General features: G+C 36.4%; 1 protein-coding gene across 1 annotated transcript in view; it reads right to left on the reverse strand.

Annotated features, from left to right (window-relative positions):
* The window catches only part of TBC1D32 (TBC1 domain family member 32), a 171,100-nt gene that overhangs the window by 62,718 nt on the left and 87,188 nt on the right, over window positions 1-21,194 (reverse strand). The window contains 2 exon segments of the mRNA XM_040965431.1: window positions 903-1,025; window positions 17,646-17,734. Of these exon segments, the coding sequence (XP_040821365.1) occupies window positions 903-1,025; window positions 17,646-17,734 (212 nt within the window).

Consider the following 21,194-nt stretch of genomic DNA (forward strand, 5'->3'; position numbering starts at 1 on the left):
ACTAGCACATGGTTGTTTGTAGTGATGCCTGATAATTCTTTGTTTTATCTGCTGCTACATCTCTTTTTCTCCGTCTCTGATTTTAATCATTTTGGTCTTCCTCCCTTTTAATTTTTCTTTGGGGGGAGGGTTCTACAACTCTAACCATCATAGTCAAGATTTTTTTTTCAATTTTAGGAACCTAATATTTTAAATTTAGAATCAAGATGTTACTTAAAATTAGTCATATTTTCTGTAGCTTTTAATCCTTCCTTCTATATCAAACCTGGAATACCAAGCAATAAACTAAAAAATTTTAAGACCTGGATAGCATGGAAACCCAGTGCTTTAATTTTTTAAAATTGTGGACATGAAAGCAATGCCAGGTATTTAATGTTCACTGGATAAATGTCAGCTAAATGAGAGAACAGCAAACTAGACATAGTAAGAGAAAAAGTTATCAAGATATTACCAGAATCTATTTTTGCAAATAATCTGCATTTATGAGTGTGTGCTAACATAAGCAAGACAACAGGATAAGAATATCACTGTAAGAGACACAAAATCAAATATTTTACTCTATGGTTCATCTTACACATGCAATAGGAATGTAAAAGTGACATAATGTTACAGACACACTAATAAAATTAGAATTAAACAAAAAAAAACTACAAGAAGGTAAATAAGACAAAAGCAATTCATTTTGAAGGCAGTACTCTGTAAGCGCTTTCCAAAAACATTAGGCATTTATGCTTTAATTGCTTTTTTACCCTGGTTTTTATCTATTCAATTTAGGTAATGAGAAAATATTTAGAAACAGCAGAGAATAATATTATCTTAAAGAATGTGTACAGAAAACTGTTACTATGTTTGTTTGTTTGTTTGTTTTAATTGTTTTTAAACATTTCCTCCTATTTGTTTACCTGTGGCTCTCGGAAGTCTGTACAATATTTTCTTCCTGTGCATTTAGTAATATTTTAGATACCTGATACTGAGCCTCTAATAAAAGAAGAGTGTCCAGATTACAGCACACTACATTTAATAACCTGTATAAACAGAAAAAACAAAAGTAGATTTTTGTAAAAAGTACAGACACATTCTCGCAGTCTTAAAGTAATACTTTTGCATGGAAATATGAAGGTAATCATGACAGGAATGATCACAGAGCCATGTAGACTTGTTTTTAATCATTTACTGATACAGTTCCTCTAGATTTTTAAATTTCATCTAAAACTATGCAAAATCTGGTATATTTTTTCCTCAATTTTCACATAATTTAAAGAAACAAAGAACATCAGGAAATCAAACAAACTATCCTAATTTTTCCTTCAACAATAATTAAATGGAAGAATCATCATTTTACTATCAATGCAAGAAAGATTTATTAGGTAAAATGTACACTTTTAGGTGAAGCTGAGACCACTTCAAAACATTGGTAAATTCTACCATTAACTTTTCTTAAAGTGATACTCATTGCACAGTCTTTGAAATATTCTTGCCAAGAAAACTAAACCTGAATCTAATAAATTCTAAATATTTTATTATTATTACAAATTTATATGGGGATTAAAGACTACATTAAAAGATACCACACAGAGGAAAGAGTTAATGAAATCCATAATTTGGAAAATCCTCCACATTACATTTTTTTTTTAGAGGGAAATGCCATAAAGAAATAAAAAGGGAACTGTTACAAACTTTAAAAGAAATATGAAGCACATACATAGTTGTTATTTTGATCTGAATTAAAATAAATTGTAGACATGTGTTTTGAGACACATGAGAAAATATGACAAATATAACAATATCAGATAAATATTACTTTTTTAAAAATATAACAATTGCATGATAGTAATGGGGACTTTGGCTATTTAATCTTTTAAAAATAGGTCTTAATGTGTTATGAATATATACTGAATTACCTAAAGGTGAAGTGAATTATCTAGAATATATATTTAAAAGAAATCAGTACACATGTAGGGCTGAACAGAAACAAAATTGACAAAATAGTGCTAATTGATAAAAATGAATAAGAAATTTACTATAGTATTCACTACTTTAAATATGTTTAAATCATTTGATTTTTGTATTTTTATACAACTGCACATTTTACCTATCAAAAAGCATATGTAAATAGAGAAGAAAATGTTTAGGGAAAGAGTGTTTGGCTTAGGGTTTAAGATGCCAATGAAAATATCCAAGGATAGCAGAGTGCGAGTGCTCACACTGAGCTCCCGGGATGGACTCCAACTTCTTACTGAGAGAGTAGATGCAGAATACATGCCAGGCACTCTGACCTGTACCTGTCATGCAGGTTTCCCACTCCACAATTTAATCACTACACAAAATGTCTGCCCCAACTCTAGCTTTCTATTAATCACAAACCACTTACAAAGAGCTAAAAAAAAAAAAAAACACACACACGCATGTTTACATCAAACTCTCCTCACCAAAGCAGTGACCTGAAACTACCTACCAAGTGATGTGAAGACTCCTAGAATTAGTAGGAATAGTTTGACACCTAGAAAATTTGATCTTGCTGTAAATTAAAGCAACAGCATACTGCAACACAATATAGTTTGTTGGGGGTGGGGGGGATGCAAGAGTTTATATTTAAAATAAATTCTGATATAATTCATTAATTCATAAACAGAAATAACTATAGAGTCACTTGGCCAGCTAAGCAAAAGCTATCTGACTTAACATTCCGCATCTATTTTCTATGCCCTGTCTTCCAAAAATTATAGAATACATTAAAAGAATGTGTTTCTAAATTTAAGAAAAGATCCATTTCAACACAACAATTAAAACATAAACAGGAAAGGCATTCTCACTGAAGCAAACTGAGAAAGGCAAAACTGTCTACTATTTTAGGAATTCATTTTAGAAATGCAAGTCAATGTGAAAAATACTAATACAAGACAGAAAGATGAGCATTTAGGCCCTGAATTTCTCATTTACTACTTGGAAGACAGTGGACAAAAACTGTTTTACAGTTTTATTTTCTTAATCGTCCTGGTTTAGATTCCACATCTGCAAAAAACAGGAGAATCTATATTGAAAGGTCACTGTGAAGTTTGAGAACTAATCTACCCAAAGCATTCAGAATAATGCCTGGCCTACACCAGACAGTATATAAATCAATGAAAGCACCTTTTAATAATAGTTGCTATTCTGATGTTTCATTAGCTATGTGGTAATGAGACTAGAACACTGATCTTTCTGTCTCTAAAGCTTACTTTTCTTACATATAACAAAACTGAACTATCGTCTTTAAATAAATCAAATGGAAGCATAAAGAAGGAAAAATAGAGATGTAATGATAAGAAAAATGAGAGATTAACACTTAGAAGTGATTATAAAACATCAATGAAGAATGTAAAAGATTACCCAACCAAATTTGAGAATCTGAAAATGTTTGTTCATTTCAAGAGCAAAATAATAAATAATAAATATTTCTCTTTTCTGTACATAATTCAAAATATATGCTCAATAAAAGAGAAAATACTAATATAAGATCATGATATTAAAAGGAGATATAAAAGTAACCTTGAAGACAGCAATAGCATTTTTTGTGAGCCCTCACCACAATGACACAAAATTCAATTTGCTATAAACAAAGTTCAAAACCACTGGTTGAGTAGCCACTGTCTACTGTGTTTGATGTTGAGGATACATCTTGGTCACAGCTGCAAAATCTCAAACATGAAAAAATCTCAGTCCTCATGGTAATCAGAAAGGCAGAGAACAGACAATGAACAAAACCGAAACTTACTAGAACACAGTATGTACCAAATTAGAAAGGGGAACCAAAAAAGGAAGTTCAATGAAGGAGTAGCAGAAATGCTCAAGAAATGGAATCTTATTAATAAAAGGGTCAAATAACTAAGAAAACAACTCAGTAAAGACCTCAAAGAAATGCAAGTATAAACCATTGAACTATCTGGGGGAAAAGTGGCCATGACACAGTAAGCAGTTGGAGTTAATGATCTAAGGTGAGAGCATTTCTAACAGGTCTGAAAAAAATACGGGGCCATATAGCAACAGTACTGTAAAAAATAAGTACAAATAGATGACATCAAACAATAGTAAATGTTCCTTGCCAGAGAAGCCCATTATAGGGAGTATGATGACTCTGGTTTCTATGATGACATGAAAACCACTGTAGTACTGTTTCAGCTAGATGACATGAAAAACTAAATGAGCACTACAATGAGATCATGTGTCTTATGTTTTAATAGGATTATCCTGGCTGCTATTTACGGAATAGATTAAAATTATGCAGGGAAAGCTGTAGGCAAATCAGTTTTAAAAAAACTTAACAATAATTAAGATAAGACAGAACATTAAAAAACAACATTGTTCAAATTCGCTGACTGAAACAATAGCGCCCGTGCGCCTCACCTTTTTTATATGTTTGCTGTGTGAATACCCTGAGTGTATGCACGGCCAATGATTTACCTCTAACCAACACAAATATGTAAAAGAGAACAGGATGCATGTGATTATGTATATAATTACATTACATAAGACACCAGTGCACTTGCCTCTGCTGACATGTTGGGAAAGAACTATGAATGCCCTGCTAGGAACTGACAGCAGTAGTTAACAGGCAACAAGAAAGCACTTCCTGTCTCTATCCCATAAAAAAAGAAAACCATTAATTTAAAAACTGCAGTAAGAACTAAACGCAACCAACAATCTGCATGAGTTGAGAAGCAAATCCTTTCTTAGTTGAGCTACAATAGCCCATATGTAGACTTATACTCTTATAAGATTATAAACAGTGGACTCAGTTAAGGGGTACACAAAAACTGAGATAACACAATGTATGTGGTTTGATTCCTTATGTAGCAATTTTTTTTTAAAGATTTATTTATTTTGGGGCCTGGCGCGGTGGTGCAGTGGTTAAGGTCCTCGCTTTGCACGCCCGGGATCACATATGGGCGCCGGTTCTATCCCGGCAGCCCCGCTTCCCTTCCAGCTACCTGATTGTGGCCCAGGAGAGCAGTCGAGGACAACCCAAAGCTTTGGGAACCTGCACCCGCGTGGGAGACCTGGAAGAGGCTCCTGGCTTTGGATTGGCATAGCATCAGCCGTTGCGCTCACTTGGGGAGTGAATCATCAGACGGAAGATCTTCCTCTCTGTCTCTCCTCTCTGTATATCAGCCTTTCCAATAATAAAAAAATAATGAAAATAAATCTTAAAAAAAAAAAAAGATTTGGGCCCGGCGCAGTGGCGCAAGTGGTTAAAGTCCTCGCCTTGCACGCCCGGGATCCCATATGGGCGCTGGTTCTAATCCCGGCAGCCCCGCTTCCCATCCAGCTCCCTGCCTGTGGCCTGGGAAAGCAGTCGAGGATGGCCCAAAGCTTTGGGACCCTGCACCCACGTGGGAGACCTGGAAGAGGCTCCTGGCTTTGGATCGGCATAGCATCGTCCGTTGCGCTCACTTGAGGAGTGAATCATCTGACAGAAGATCTTCCTCTCTGTCTCTCCTCTCTGTATATCCGCCTTTCCAATAAAAATAAAAAATAAATCTTAAAAAAAAAAAAGATTTATTTATTTTGAAAGAAAGAGTGACAGAGAGGGGGGTAAAGATGGAGTCAGATGCCTCTGCTAGATCATTCCACATGGGCAGAAGTCCACTCACACTACCAGGAAGCTAGACTGAAAGGGAAGCAGGCAAGAAAAGAGTGCTCGGACATGAGGGACCAGTGTCACAAGTTGTAGCTTAAACTGATGTGCCACATTGCTAATCTCTCTGGTAATTTTCTATATGAAAGAAACTAATATAAACTCCAAGGTTAATACCTACACAACTAAAAGTATGGTGCTGCCATTTGATTGATGAGGAAACAACAGAATGTTTTCTCTGATATATGACAGTTAATATAGAATACGAAAAAAGTACAAGAATTAGACATTTTCTGATATGACCTGTTGTTTTCAGCCTGTATTTATACTCATGTGGAACTATGGTGTTCCTACTTCCTATTTGCTGAGTATTATGGATAGTGGTCTACTGGGCCTGTGCACATAGAGTACTTTATGTCTGCAAAAATGATGGAAGGAAGAGAGAGGAAGGAGGTAGCAGAGAAGGGAGGAAGGGGGAGTGAGGGAAGTATCGTTATCTTCTTGGGTCTGTGCATATCGAATGCAAGATATCTGTTATCTTGATATTAGTAATAAAAAATAGGGCCCACTGGGCTAACGAGTTCCTTTCCGTCAAGCCTGTGAACCAAAAGCAGATCTCTACCAGACAATGACTCTGCCAGCACCTTAATTACTTTCCAGCTTCTAGAATCACAAGCAATAAATGTCTCTGGCTTAGAAGTCCCCACCCTCCAAAAAGAAAGAAACCATATTGGAAAATATACATAAGGATATTTCAAAACGATGTGAAAATTAAACAAAAAGCTTATTATAGCATAAAGAAATTTTCATGAACTTTTAAGACCACTCATATGTATGCATTTCAAATTTTTTAAAACAACATAAACTTATGATTTTATTGCTCATAAACTTTGCAGTCCTCTCAGGTAAACAGATACATACACAAACACACACAAGTGTGTGCATGCACAACTGGCCCCTCTATCCATAGGAACTGCATCTGTGGGCCCAATTAACCTTGGATGAAAACAGTTGAAACACAACTGCTCTTATTCTGAACATGACCCTTTTCTTGTCATTATTATTATTATACAATATAACAAACACAACTGTATTTACCACATTGCTCAAATTATCAACTTTTAGGGTGACCTACAGCAAGAGTAGACATTAAACTCAAGCTCCAACTCTAAAACATCAAACATGGACTCTTAAGTAGATTTAATGTTGTTTCATTTCAATGGTCGATTGGATACTACCAGGATTTTTGGCGAGGTGCAATACAAGAATCATACATAGACACTTAGGATTTTAAAGTAAATCCATGTTCCCTGTGTTAAATAACATGTTATTTGTCTTGGTAAATATAATCTTAACCTATGATTATGGTTATTTTACTCATAAGGTAAACTGAACAAACACTAATGTAGGTGAAGTAAGGCTGAAACATCTACAAACATTATTTTGCTTCTTTTGTAGGAGGAATGATTTCATCAGAAAATATTTGCTTGTGTTTAAATTGTTCTTCCAATCTGGGTGTTACATCTGTAAACATTTTCTGCCCAAATTCTATCCTAATCTTCAAATCTTTCTTCTTCTGAGCCTCTACTTATCCATGTAAACCATTATGTATCACCCATAAATCTACACAAATCAGTACCTCAGGATTGGCTACATCCAAACAAAGTGAGTTAAAACGGTACTTGGTAGAATCTTTCCATCTGAAAAAATATAGACCTTTAGTAGTCCAATTCCAGCAGATGCTAAAATACTCTACAGTATCATGTCTTCCCTAATACCCGAATTAAAAAAAAAAAAGCACTTCTGAGCCATGAGTAAAAGCTATGAATATGAGTTACTTGTGTATATAATAAACTTGTATTTTTGAGTTTATATTACAAATGTTATTTCTGACTGAAAGTGAAATGCTAGTAATATGTAATTGAATGTAACTGAATTGTACATATGTAACGAAACATATGTAATCATGTTTCAAAAAATAACATGACTTAACACATTTGATTGGTTATAAAATTTGGACAGAAAATACTGCTGAGTTGAGCAGTACACGTTCCATCACTACAGATAATGTCATTACAGTTATTGTTAAGCCTGAAAGAAAAAAAAAACACTGTTTATAAAATATAGTATATAAATTTGCAGAGACCAAGCAACAACCTCTTGACAAGCTGAAGGCATTAAAAGCTTCCTGCTAAGATGAGGGGTTTTGACATTCTGACTACCAAGTTCCTCAATTGAACACTATATTACTGTGAATTTATTGATGCCTTCCTAAGGTCAATGGCATTTATGGAACACTGATTCTGACCAAAGCACTAATTTAACGACAAAAATAAAGGAAACAATGAGCAAACACAGTGTACATTCATCTTATGATTTACTCTGATTCCCCATATGAAGCTACTCTCAGAAATTGATGGAAACCATCACAGAAAACTGAGCATGCATGGGGCATCAATGCACAAACCACAGCACACTGAAACACTGCGGGGTGGTTTAAAAGATGCTCTGGACCACAAACCAACATTTGTCTTTCCTATTTTCTCTCATAACGATTTATACAGATATAGTCAGGGAATTTGATGGTCTTCCATCCAATGATTCACTCCCTAAGCTGCTGCAACTTCCAAAGCTGAGCCAATCCGAAGTCACGGGCACGGAGCCTCATTTAGGTCTCCCACAGGGGTGCAGTGTCCCAAGCCTTTGGGCCATCCTCGACTGCTTTCCTAGGCCACAAGCAGGGAGCTGGATGGGAAGCGTGGCTACTAGGATTAGAACTGATGTCTATATGGGATCCCAGTGAGTGCAAGGTGAGGACATTAGCCACTAGACTATCGCGCTGGGGCCCAGAAAGTAAACACTAAAAGCTACACTGAAGGCGGAGCAGCTGTCTGAAGGCGGAGCAGCTGTCTGAAGGAGAAACACAGGGAACCTGCTGGCATTTCTGAAGTCTTAATGCAGAAAGTCTTAGACCTTCACTTTTCACCTTCATCTACATTCTCAGTGTACAGTCTCAATGTCTCTAATCCCTAATAGCTCTAGAACGTTGTGATGTTAAAGCTGCTTCTGGGTTTCCCCAAATGCAGGCAAAGGTTTTAGTTTTCCAAGCCTACAAATTCAGTAAAGTCATCAATGAGTTTCCTAACTCCAAAAATGAAGTTGGAAAGCCCCCATTCCAGCACTCGAGCACAGCAATTTAGGCCAGCAATCCTCATGATAGTACCAATCCTAGTTCCAGTTGCTCTGCTTCTGATCCAACTTCCTGTTTATGCTCCTGTAAAGGCAGCAGCAGATGGTCCACATAATTGGGCACTATACCACAATTTGGGATAATAGCATAGAGTTCCTGTTTTCTGGCTTCAGACCTGCACAGGCCCGGATGTTTCAGGATGGGGAGTGAATAAGCAGATGGAAGATCAATTCTAAGCTTTTAAATCTCTGTCTCTCCCTCTGAATGTTGTTTAGCCTTTTGAATGAATGAATTATTTAAAAAGAGAAAAATAAAGTTTCCCTGTTTCTAAAACCTAAGTTCTAAACATTCAAATCATGAAAGACAAAATATAAATCTTAAAAGCAAAAAAATCAAGACAGCAGTTTAACACATTATTTGAAAATCTCAGGGTTGATACAAAAAAAAATTGAGTTTAAAAGCATCACCCTCAAAGAAATGAGAAAGACAAGCATATACATGGAAAGAAAATTTTTCTTAATTCTTAAAAACTTTCCCATACATCTTAATTTTTTAAAAAAATATTTTTATTTTTATTGAAAGGCAGATATACAGAGAGGAGAGACAGAGAGGAAGATCTTCCGTCCAATGATTCACTCCCCAAGTGTGCGCAACGGGCCGATACTATGCCGGTCCGAAACCAGGAGCCTCTTCCAGGTCTCCCACGTGGGTGCAGGGTCCCAAAGCTTTGGGCTGTCCTCAACTGCTCTCCTGGGCCACAATCAGGGAGCTGGATGGGAAGCGGGGCTGCCGGGATTAGAACCAGCACCCATATGGGATCCCGGGCGTGCAAAGCGAGGACCTTAACCACTGCGCCACTGCGCCGGGCCCCATGCATCTTAATTTTTAAAACTATGTACACATATTACTTTAATAAAAATAGTGTTTGGTACATGTCACATAAACCATTTAGTTATATCCTCCTTAGCTGCTCTGCCAAAAACAGTAACCCAAGCACTGTCCTGAAGTTGACAGTGAATTTAATCTACACGAAACCTGGACCTTTACCTCATCTTCTGTTTTCGCTCAAATAGATAAAATGAAAACCAATATATTTGCTTGTCCCTTACACTCCAATTGTCTTTTACAGCTTCTTTTTATGGTATTAGATTTTAACCTTAAGTAAAACTAGATCAAGAAGGTTTCTTTTTTAATTGATATTTTAAAAATGCCCAAATTGGCATCCTTTTTTTTTTACTTATTTATTTTTATTGGAAAGGTAGATTTAAAGAGAGAAGGAGAAACAGAGAAAGATCTTCGATCTGCTGATTCACTTCTCAAATGGTTGCAACAGCCAGAGGTGAACCAATCTGAAGCCAGGAGTCAAGAGCTTCTTCCAGATCTCCCATGCAGATTCAGAGTCTTAAACATCTGGGCCATCTTCTACTGCTCTCCCAGGCCACAAGCAGGGAGCTGGGTGGCAAGTGGAATAGCTGGGACACAAATAACTTCCCATATTTGACCCCAGCACTTGCAATGTAAAGATTTAGCCAATGAAACATCAGGCCAGGCCCCATTCTATCATTTTTACATCAGAAATGTGAGATAAGATTTCTCCTGGGTAAAGGACTCAGGTGTAACCATGGGAAAATGGCCATTTGACTAACCAAAATGGCAACAGTCTCAAGAATAAAATTAAAGCACCATCAGACACAGATTATTAGGGTAAAAATTAAAACAAGAGTCAACACACTCACTATCATCTTTCAAAAGCTTGTAGGATTCCTGTGCTAAGCATTAAGATCTTTGGGGTGATTCTAAATACTGTAAGCAGATAACATATTGTTACACTATATTAATATAACATTAAAATTTTATATAGATCTTTGAACCTTTATGAAATATTTATTTATGTATTTTGATATGTACTACTTAAAGACCTGTATTCATTAGATACATGTACTTCACATGTTTCATTATTCTGTAGTCTCAAAAATCTTCCATATTTATCATTATAATAATATTCTCAGCTACATAACAAGTTGATGCAAAACAGGATGACATAACCTGAATGTAATCAAAAGGTCATTCTAAAGACATTTGTCTTTTATTGTTAATGTGGTGAATATATGAAGCATATTAAGTCATATACAACCATGCTGTGAGCCCTGACCGAGAACTCCCCATCAGTCAGTGCTAATTTGAGGAGAGCCACGAGGCTACAAATTCTGTACTTGATTCTCATATCCACTTTTGACAAGAAAGATGAAATATGGTTTAAGAGAGTATCTCAATCTAGAGTGGAATTGAGCATTTTAACTCACTACAAAAAGTTGAATCTTCAAAAATCACATGATATGATTTCTCTTTCTCTTGACCCAATCAATATATTCTCTCTCATATTCACCCACCTTCCCTACCTTGTCCCACCTTATCAACCTACTCTCTTCACTTCACTCACATTCATCAACTCTCACTTCCCCACTCCTTTTCCCACTTAGCTTACTCACTTTTCTGTCTTTCCCCCAGCCTCCCTCTCTCTGCCTCGACATCCCCACAGCCTTTCTCCTCTATACATGACAACCTTCTCTTTTCTACTGTCTTCCAAAACATTTCCAAAACTAAAATTGTGTCTCCTTTGTAAGTTAATTTGAATTACTTTAAGGAGTAAAATTACCTGCAAAATGAGAGACTAATCCTTCCAATTGTTTTGGAATGTATTTTGAACACATATTTGAACATTATTCTGAATGTATTCTGAATGCCTAGGAGTTTTCTGATAACCAATTTAAAGTATAAAATAGCACAGTTCTCTACTATTAATTACTATAAACTTTGATGCTTTTTAAACATTATTATATTATTAGTGTGAGAAGGCAAGCACTTGTCTGGGGGACTGGACTGATTCCGTGCAGTACAGCTTGAGCTGTCTATCATCTCCACTTGACAAAATTCCAAACATGTGCTTGGTTTATCTCCTGCCTGCAGTCACAAGCCTCTTCATTTCTCTTGTCATTTTCTCACAACATTGATTCAGTGCATTTGGAAAAGAAATGTATTTCATTTCTCCAAGGATCTAAATATTTTCCTGTATATATTATCACCGAGTCTATAAATTGTATTTTTATGTACTCAAATCAAATATCTGTTATATTGGTATATTTTAGAATGAATATGATATTTTTTTCACTTTCCTCATTATAATCATCATAGAAGCTGGGTATCTTTTTTTTTATAAAGAAGTATAAAAATGTTCACTATACAGTAAATAACATTTACTACTGTTATATTAGCATAAAGTAACAAGAAATAAGAAGTGATTTATTTTAAAGGTTGTTCTGTAAGTATGGGATTCCAAGTTTTATTTCAAGAAAATTAATAAACAGAATACCAAAGAGTTTCAAATGAAGCAAAAAAAAAAAAAATAGGTTATATAACAGCTAAATTAATGTCATTACATATGTTACATTTGGGGCCCAGTGGCGTGGCCTAGTGGCTAAGGTCCTCGCCTTGAACGTGCTGGGATCCCATATGGGCACCAGTTCTAACCCCGGCAGCTCCACTTCCCATCCAGCTCCATGCTTGTGGTCTGGGAAAGCAGTCGAGGACAGCCCAAAGCTTTGGGACCCTGCACCCATGTGGGATACCTGGAAGAAGTTCCTGGATCCTGGCTTGGGATGGGCATAGCATAGGCCATTGTGCTCACTTGGGGAGTGTATCATTGGATGGAAGACCTTCCTCTCTGTCTCCGTATATCTGACTTTCCAATAAATAAATAAGTCTTTAAAAAAATATATGTTACGTTTGAATATAGTATTTATATTTAAATAGAAATTACTATGTAAGATTTAAATGACCAAAAATATTCAATTATTCTATGTAACTGAAAAATAATTAGTAGTGTCATATCAAAAGAATTATTAACGTTAAATAAAATGCATTCCCCATTGGAAAGTTTTTATGGTGAAATAAAACATTTTAGGAAGAACATAACATTCCTCAAAAACTTAAATATGACTATGAAAAATTAAACAGGTAAGAACTGCAGAGTAAGTTTCTAAGCAACTATTTTAAATCAATTAACAGATGTATCAGAGTGGCTATTTGTTGGACACCCATATTTGCAACTGGAATGCCTGGTTTCAAGGTCTTAATAGGCTTCCTATTTCAGTTGCCTGCAAAAATGCAACCAGGGTGGCAGCAGGGGGTGGTCTAGCAAGTTAGGATTCTCCCAATCCCCATGGGAGACCCATTTTAAGAGTCCTAGTTGTCATGGGGATTTGAAGAATGAATTGTCAAATGAAAAGTCTCTGCATAGCTGGCTGAATTGTTTTTCTTGTCTGACATTCTCCCCCTCTCTCTCTCTGCATTCTTCTAAAACACAATTTAAAAGATTTTTAAAAATCAGGCCCTATTGCCTATTGCAGCAATAGCCTAGCAGTTAAAAAATGGAAGGGAAGGAATTGCCTTCATATTCCTCAGTGGCTGCAATCTCTTTTCCTTCCTTTCTTCAGTGTTTGAATACTCAGAATTTGGTCTTGAATTTCAAGTACACCCTTTTCCCAGTAAACTCTGCCTTTTGTTTTTCCTCCTATATACCTTTGGCATCATTTTTGCATATAAGTGTTAGTAGATGGCCCAATACCTGTCTCTAACACAGATCTCTTTTCTGAGCTACTAGAGTAATAGGACAATGCCTACGTGCCCTCTGACATCTCAGCTGATATGTATCTCAGGCCTGGAAAAGCAGCAGAAAATGGCCCAAAGCCTTGGGACCCTGTACCCGTAAGGGAGACCCTGAAAGACTCCTTGGCTTCCATTTCTCCTCCCCCTCACACTTCCCCTACACACTCTTCCTACACAAGGAAGTCTTTCCTTGGGTAAGGACAGGCGAAATTTCCTTAAACTGCTGCCAGGGAGAAGCTGGGATCTCAACCATAACGAGAAGCTAGAGAAGAGTAAATCTATAAGTCAAGACAGAGGAGTTGCTCGCAAGAGCCTATATTGTTCTATAGAACTGAAGTGTAGCTCCAGTCTACACTAATTTTTAAAAAGAACTCTTAAGACTTTAAGGTTCCTAACAAGGAAATGATAAACATTTAGAGATGGAAAACCTGTGGCTCTTATTTGATCTTGCACACTGCATACATGAAGTGAATTTCCCTCTACACCCCACATATGTACAATTATACATTAATTAAAATTTAGAAAATACAAAAAAAATCAAGCTACAATGGTCTGAGGTGAAAAGAGTGAACAAATGAGGAGAGTCTATATAAACAATATTCTGCTACAGGGAGGGACAAAAGGGGACAGAAGGTGTGAGAGCAGGAACCATTTGTTCCATGGAGACTGTTTTATTTGACTGTGATAAAACAAACAAAAGTATACTTTCAGGCCCGGCGCGGTGGCGCAAGTGCAGTGGTTAAGGTCCTCGCCTTGCACGCCCCACGATCCCATATGGGCGCTGGTTCTATCCCGGCAGCCCCGCTTCCCTTCCAGCTCCCTGCCTGTGGCCCGGGAAAGCAGCAGAGGACAGCCCAAAGCCTTGGGACCCTGCACGCATGTGGGAGACCCAGAAGAGGCTCCTGGCTTCAGATCAGCATCGGCCATTGCGCTCACTTGGGGAGTGAATCATCAGATGAAAGATCTTCCTCTCTGTATATCTGCCTTTCCATAAAAAAAATAATAATAACAATAAATCTTTTTTAAAAAGTATACTTTCAAAGTAAGAAGAATAATCTAGCATGAAAGAATAGTTGGAATAGTGGGGAAGATGGAGAGGAGGCTGACCAGGTGTAATCTTCTCAAATACTAGTCATTTGTACAAAGATCCTAAAAATTAAACTTCACAACTTTATATAGAATGTAATGCTAATGAGAACTGGAAAGCTACATTTCATTAAGCTTCACCAAATTTTTGTGGCAAACAAGTTGTGCTATACCCTGAATGTCACTTCTAGACATTTTTTTTAAATGTATTTGAAAGGCACAGTTACGGGGGGGGGGGGTGCAGACACAGAAATCTTTACCTAGTGGATCACTTCCCCAAGGCCATTCAGCAGCAGGGCTAGGCTGGCCCAAAGTCAGGAATCTGCAACTACATTCAGGACTTCTAAGCAGCTGGCATGGTCCCACATACTTACATCTTCTGCTGCTTTCCCAGGCACATGACCAGGGAGCTCAATGCGAACTGGAGCAGCCAGTACTCATGGCAGTAATCAAAATGAATGCCAGAACCCCATGTGGCAACTTAACCTACCACAGGCACATTATTGCCAGCTCATATTTCTACACTTTAGTGACAAAGTTGTAAAGTGAATGAAATAAGAAAAGTTTAATGTAGAAATCAGGCACACTGTTGAGGGGATCTACTGAAAGAATGGTACAGTGAATATACAATTAAAGGGAAAAAAAGTGCCTAGCGAAATGGCTCAATTAGCTAATCCTTCAAGTTCAAGTTCCAGGATTCCCTGTGGGCTTAATTTCCTTTCTAGTGGCCTGGGAAAGCAGCAGTGAATGGCCCAAAGCCTTGGGACCCTGCACCCATAAGGGAGACCCTGAAAGACTCCTTGCTTTCAAATCAGCTCAGCTCTGGCTGTTGCAGCCACTTTGGGAGTGATATCAGCAGACAAAAGACCATTCGGCCTCTCCTCTCGGTAGATCTGCACTTCCAATAATAAAAAATCTCTTTTTTTTTTAAGAAAAATGTAAAATTCCAAACTTACAATAATACAAGATTTGTATACACATAAAGTTGTGAGCTAAATGATCCTCCTGAGACCTCCACAATCAATAACAGAATAAAATCAGTTGAAAAATAAATTTCAAATTACAACAGAATATAATTGATTTAATGAAAATAAATTCATTGTCAAAAAAATACTCACTGAAAACCACATATAGTTACAATATAAACTTTTCCTCAGAAGGATATTTTAGTCATTTTCCCTCCCTGAACACTGGTGATATAAACAGCAAATTATGTGGCAGCATGTGGTAAACTATGAACATACCGAAATGATCAAAAAAATTCATAATAAAACAGGAAAGTAGCAAAGAACAAGTAGACAGAAACAATACATGAAAAACCACTATGAGTACATTTGTAACAATCATGTTGATTGTGCTAGCTGTGTGCCAATTTTAGCTGACTTCATATTTCATATATAATTTCATAACTATGAGAACAATAATTATCTTCCATTTTACAGGTGAATGACTGAGAACCCTCTCCAAGCAAAAGAACTAGAAAACGGCAGTGTCACTGCAGAGTGCATGCCGCCTTCCATCATGCTGTACTAGCTGACTACACCTGCCAACAATGAGGCCGTCATTCTCTAAGATAGAATGATTTTCTAATGATGGGAAAGCATATACTATAGAAGTGTTGCTTATTAACTATTAGTATACCGGATAAAAGAAGAAATGAGCTCAATATCAACAAGAGGCCAAAAACTATGTTTTACAAGTATAAAACTCAGAAATATACTTGCTACAGAAAATGAGATTCTACTAAATGAACTTTTTTTCCTAGTATACTATGCCTATTGATGCTTGCAATATGGTGATGCATCTGATATGATAAACTGAGAATGGAAACAATGTAAGAACTCTGTTAAGATGAAAAACTGTAACAGCTGCATTTCTTTGCTCACTACAAGTTTCTTTGCCCACTGTTTGAACTAGACTATCCAAAGATGAAGTCTAGTCATTAATAAATGGCTAAAACAAAAATGGTAAAGTGTAGATCTAAAAAATATATGTCCACTGGAGAATCCTAATTTTAGAAAAGTAATTGCATTATTTTTTAAAGACAACATTATTTACCACCCCCATGCCTAAAACGATTACTTTGCTAATAGAAATTTTTAAAAATGACAAATCTATAAAAAGAGAAAATTTCCTTAACTCACTGCTTTAAAAGGCAGTAATACAGAGAAGGGAAACAAGGTATATAAATTTAACATATAACCAAAACCGAGAATTTCCTAACTCTCCTTAGCCTATATAACTCCACTTTGTGTTCTATATGAATGCAAATAATATAAAAGAATACAAACTCAATCAGAAATATTTGAGTTTCACAAAAAGTAGAGTTGAAGAGTAATGAGTAACATCCATGTACAAGATTTGGGCCTCATCATATATCATCCACTTCACAGCTTCTTTCATGGCTACCTTAAGGCAATGATCCAATCAAATACCCACTTCCCACGGAAGCGTCAATTAATTCCAGAATAAACAAGAATAAACAACATTCCCCAACCCAGCCAAATGCCTTTATAAAAGGCAACAAAAGTGTAAGACTTTACTAACAAAGAACCTAATTTCAGAAAAAGGCCATAGCGTAAAATTTTAAATGCTATATTTCCCATGGTCTAGTACAGTAACCAAATTTACCTTTTTTCTTGGGTTTTTAGATAAATTATCTTTAAATATACATTCAAATGTGAACTTTCAAAAAATTTAAATATATAGAAGAAATGCTCAATTTTTGCCTTTTACGCACCATAATATCTAAGAGAAAATGCAGGGACAGGTGATTAGTGATTAGACACCAATTAGTATGTGCAAACACTCCTTATCAGAGGGTTTCAGCTTTATATTTACCTCCAGGTTCTGATTTCAGCTTCTTGCTAATGAGGACAGACTTCAGAAGACAGCAGCAACGAAGCAAGTAATTGGATCCTTTACTATCGTGTAGTAGCCACAGACTGAGTTCTTGGCTCCCATTTTCACTCACAACAGGGCAAGCTGTTGCAAAGTAAATGAGCAGATAGGAACACACTCATTCTTTACCTGTTTACCTGCCTCTCAAAACAAGTATTAAATCTACACATATAACAATTAGTACCTTACCTTAAACCAAAGATGTGTGACTGCTCGTAGTTGAAGAGAGAGCGAATCTTAGCTTCAGAATTTAATATTGTCACTCTATCAATAATATCCTGAAATAAACGGTAAAACTATGTTTCATTGAAATCTTTTAAGAGATGATTAATAGTTCTCAATCTGATTTCACAACTAAAATCATCAGAGGAAGTTTTAAAAAAATACTGAAAGGTACCCCCAGAGGTTTTTTAATTGACTGTGCTGGATGTGGCCTGCCCATTACGATTTGTGAGAGTTGCTGAAGTGAAGCTAATATTCAACCTAACTGACCAATTGTTTACACTTCACTCTAGAACTGGTAAGCAATGTGCAAGTCAGTGAATACTAATAAAATTTTCCCAACTTTAGGCTACTTTGAAAAACAAGAAACTCACAAATGTCAAGTGAATCTGAACAGGATTATCTAGTGATTATATGACATAGTTTTTAACAGAGATTCTCTAGCTCATGGAAAGAAACAGTTACCAATTTACAAAATTTTAAAATATCCAAATGAATATCCAAGGTCTACCCAAGATTAACTAAACCAAAGGGAATTCCAGCATAAAAACTGTTTGAAAGCTTTCCAGGGGGTTATGATGTATAGCCAGGCTTCAAGACCTCTGATGAAAGCGCAGAGTACCTCATAACCTTGGTGCCTCCACTGTCCTAAGCACTGACAATTCCAGCCACTACAAAATATTTACTGAGCTCTCTGTGGATAATGATACAAAGGCCACAAAAGCAGACAAAGAGGCAAGAAAGGTATATGGAAAGAGAAATTAACAGTGGTGAAGAACCTCTTTAGACACATACTAATCAAAATGCAGCAAACAAAAAACAGATTTTTTTCCTGTAAATTTACCTATTAAAATTTTAAATTCAACACTTAATAAAGCATTTTCCATTCTATATTTTCTTACACAAAAGTGTACTAAAATTAAAGAATTAAAAATTGGCTATTGTAAAATAATCCAACATTGTCTGCTTCTTAGCTGAGCAATCTTACATTGTAATCAGACATTACAAAAGAACCTGAAACATCCTAAAGAATTAAAAGTTGGTTATTGTAAAATAATTTGACATTGTCTGCTTCTTAGCTGAGCAATCTTACACTGTAGTCAGACATTACAAAAGGACCTGAAGTTATAAATACTCATATTCAAAATTTCTAGCTGAACACCTTACTCTAATTAATGACCTTTCCACACTCTCCCTGTCTTCTCTAATGTTTTCACTCTGATTTTCCTGACTTAGCTACAGCATAAGACACAGAGGTCTTTTTCACTTGCCCGGATATTGTTAAGAAGTCTCCAGGAGACATAACAAGGAAACTTGTTTGTTACACAATTCCTCACATATGTAGTATTTTTCCTGCTCAATAATTATTTTCATTTTAAAGAAATTTCTTTCACCATAATCTTCACAGAATCAACTACAAGATTGTTAAATTTTCTATCACTCTCTTCTGCCTGAAAAGAAAAACAATATTCTACGCAAAGTAATCTCTAACCAGACTTCTGCTCATTAGTAGCATATTAGTGCAGGTGGCTGAAACATGTACAGTTGTCTGCTGAATGCTAGTTCAGACTAGTCGACACCTTGTAACTGTAAAGTTCTAGTTCTGAAAGTAAGTACTAGATACTGTGAGAATAACAATGATAGAAAGGGATCATATTACAAACAAGCTAATGGAATACTGGATTGCAGCAATCAATCAGTGATAATGCATTTTCGGAGAACAAAGGTTACGGTAAATGTTTTCTTCTTCAAAGAGGATTACATTGATGTATTACCACTTAGGAAAGAAAATGAAATTCCAGGGAAGCCTTCCTTATGGAAAGCTTCAGTTTCTAAGCACCATAATGTGTGTCAATAAGAGAATCAGTTTCCTGTATCAAAAAGCAGCTTCCCAGAACAGGCAAATGTAACTAAAGGCCTGCAGCTGATAAAAAGTTATTGAAAAATGTCTTTTTTAAAAAAGCATATTATGTGGCTTGAAAACATATCTAGTAACCTAACAGACATGTGTGAAACCCAGACTGGAAAAAAAGAATGGAATATTCATTATATACACAACTAGATGAACACCTGAATGCTATTCTGTTAGCATACACATGGCATTCAGACAGTTATCTGATTCCTTTTACCTTAGAAATAGGGAAAATGGGACCAGCACTGTAGCATTGCAACTAAAGCTGCTGCTTATAGTGCCAGCATCACATACACATGCCAGTTTGAGTCAGGGCTACTCCGCCACCAATCCAGCTCCCTGCTAATGTGCTTGGGAAAGCAAAATCCATGAATTCTCTTGGGAGATCCAGAAGAAGCTCTTGGTTCATTACCCTGCTCCTCCCAACCCATCTACTAACATCCAACATTCTCCTCTCTGCTTTTATGATCTGGACTTTTTAATAGCATTTAATGATTTGGGAAACAGAAAAACAGAAGCAGGATCATTCATCCGCTGGTTTACTCTCCAAGACCTGCAACAGCAGAGCCTGGAACAAGCCAAAACCAGAGCCAGGAATGCAACCCAGAGTTCCAATATGGGAAGCAGGCGCTGAATTACTCAAGCCATCAGTTGCTGTCTCCAAGGAAGCATCTTAGCAGTAAGGTGGAATTTCAACAGGAGCTAAGACTCAAATACGGGCACTCCAGTACAGATGCTAGGTATCCATGATAACAATTCAACTACATCAACTTCCCCAACTTGTACTATTCACAATGTAAGCAGTATTCTATAATACATGTCCTTTCTCTGTTTGGCTCATCTCACATACCACAATACTCTCTTTAACAGGGTTTGATCAGACCTGCTCAAGGCCATACAACTAATAAACAGCACAATTACAAGTCTAATTCAGAAGGTCAGCTTCCATATACAAATTATAAAACATTACACTACATTTGGTTTCAAACAAAATCAACATGGGATGTGACAACAGGACAAAGGAAGAGTGGTAAGGAGGGAGACAGACACAAACAAATGTGGACCTCACAGCATGTATAGTTTTGCTTCAAACTGTCCTTGATTATACTAAAAATTGATTAATCAAATCAATACATTTTCTTTCTGCCTAAACTTACTCAAACTGCATTTTTCTATCCAATATGCAAAAATATTTTTATTCCACTAACATGTAGCTGAAAGTGTAGGGATGGAAAATAAATTCCAACACAAACTAATGTCTGTTAAAGGGAACGTTTATGCATGTTGTTCATAAAGGACAGAGTTTCAAGAGACACCTGACACAGGACCTAACATCCCTAAAAGATAAAGAATCTCCAAAAATTGAGAAGAGTAACACAGATATAAAAATGTTTTTTTAAAGCAGTGCTGATGACTTTTAAACAGGAAAAAAAAAAAGCCTGTTATAAGCTAACACTTCTCTTTTGACCACATACTCTTCTTTTAAAAGATGATTTATTTTTAATGAAAAGTCAGACCCACAAAGAGAAGGAAAGATCTTCCATATGCTTTGCACCTGAAATGCCTGGAGCTGGGCTGATCTGAAGCCAGGAGCCTGGAGCTTC

This window comes from Ochotona curzoniae, unplaced genomic scaffold, assembly GCF_017591425.1.
Source record: "Ochotona curzoniae isolate NIBS_2020 unplaced genomic scaffold, NIBS_Ocur_1.0 scaffold_3890, whole genome shotgun sequence".
NCBI lineage: Eukaryota > Metazoa > Chordata > Mammalia > Lagomorpha > Ochotonidae > Ochotona > Ochotona curzoniae.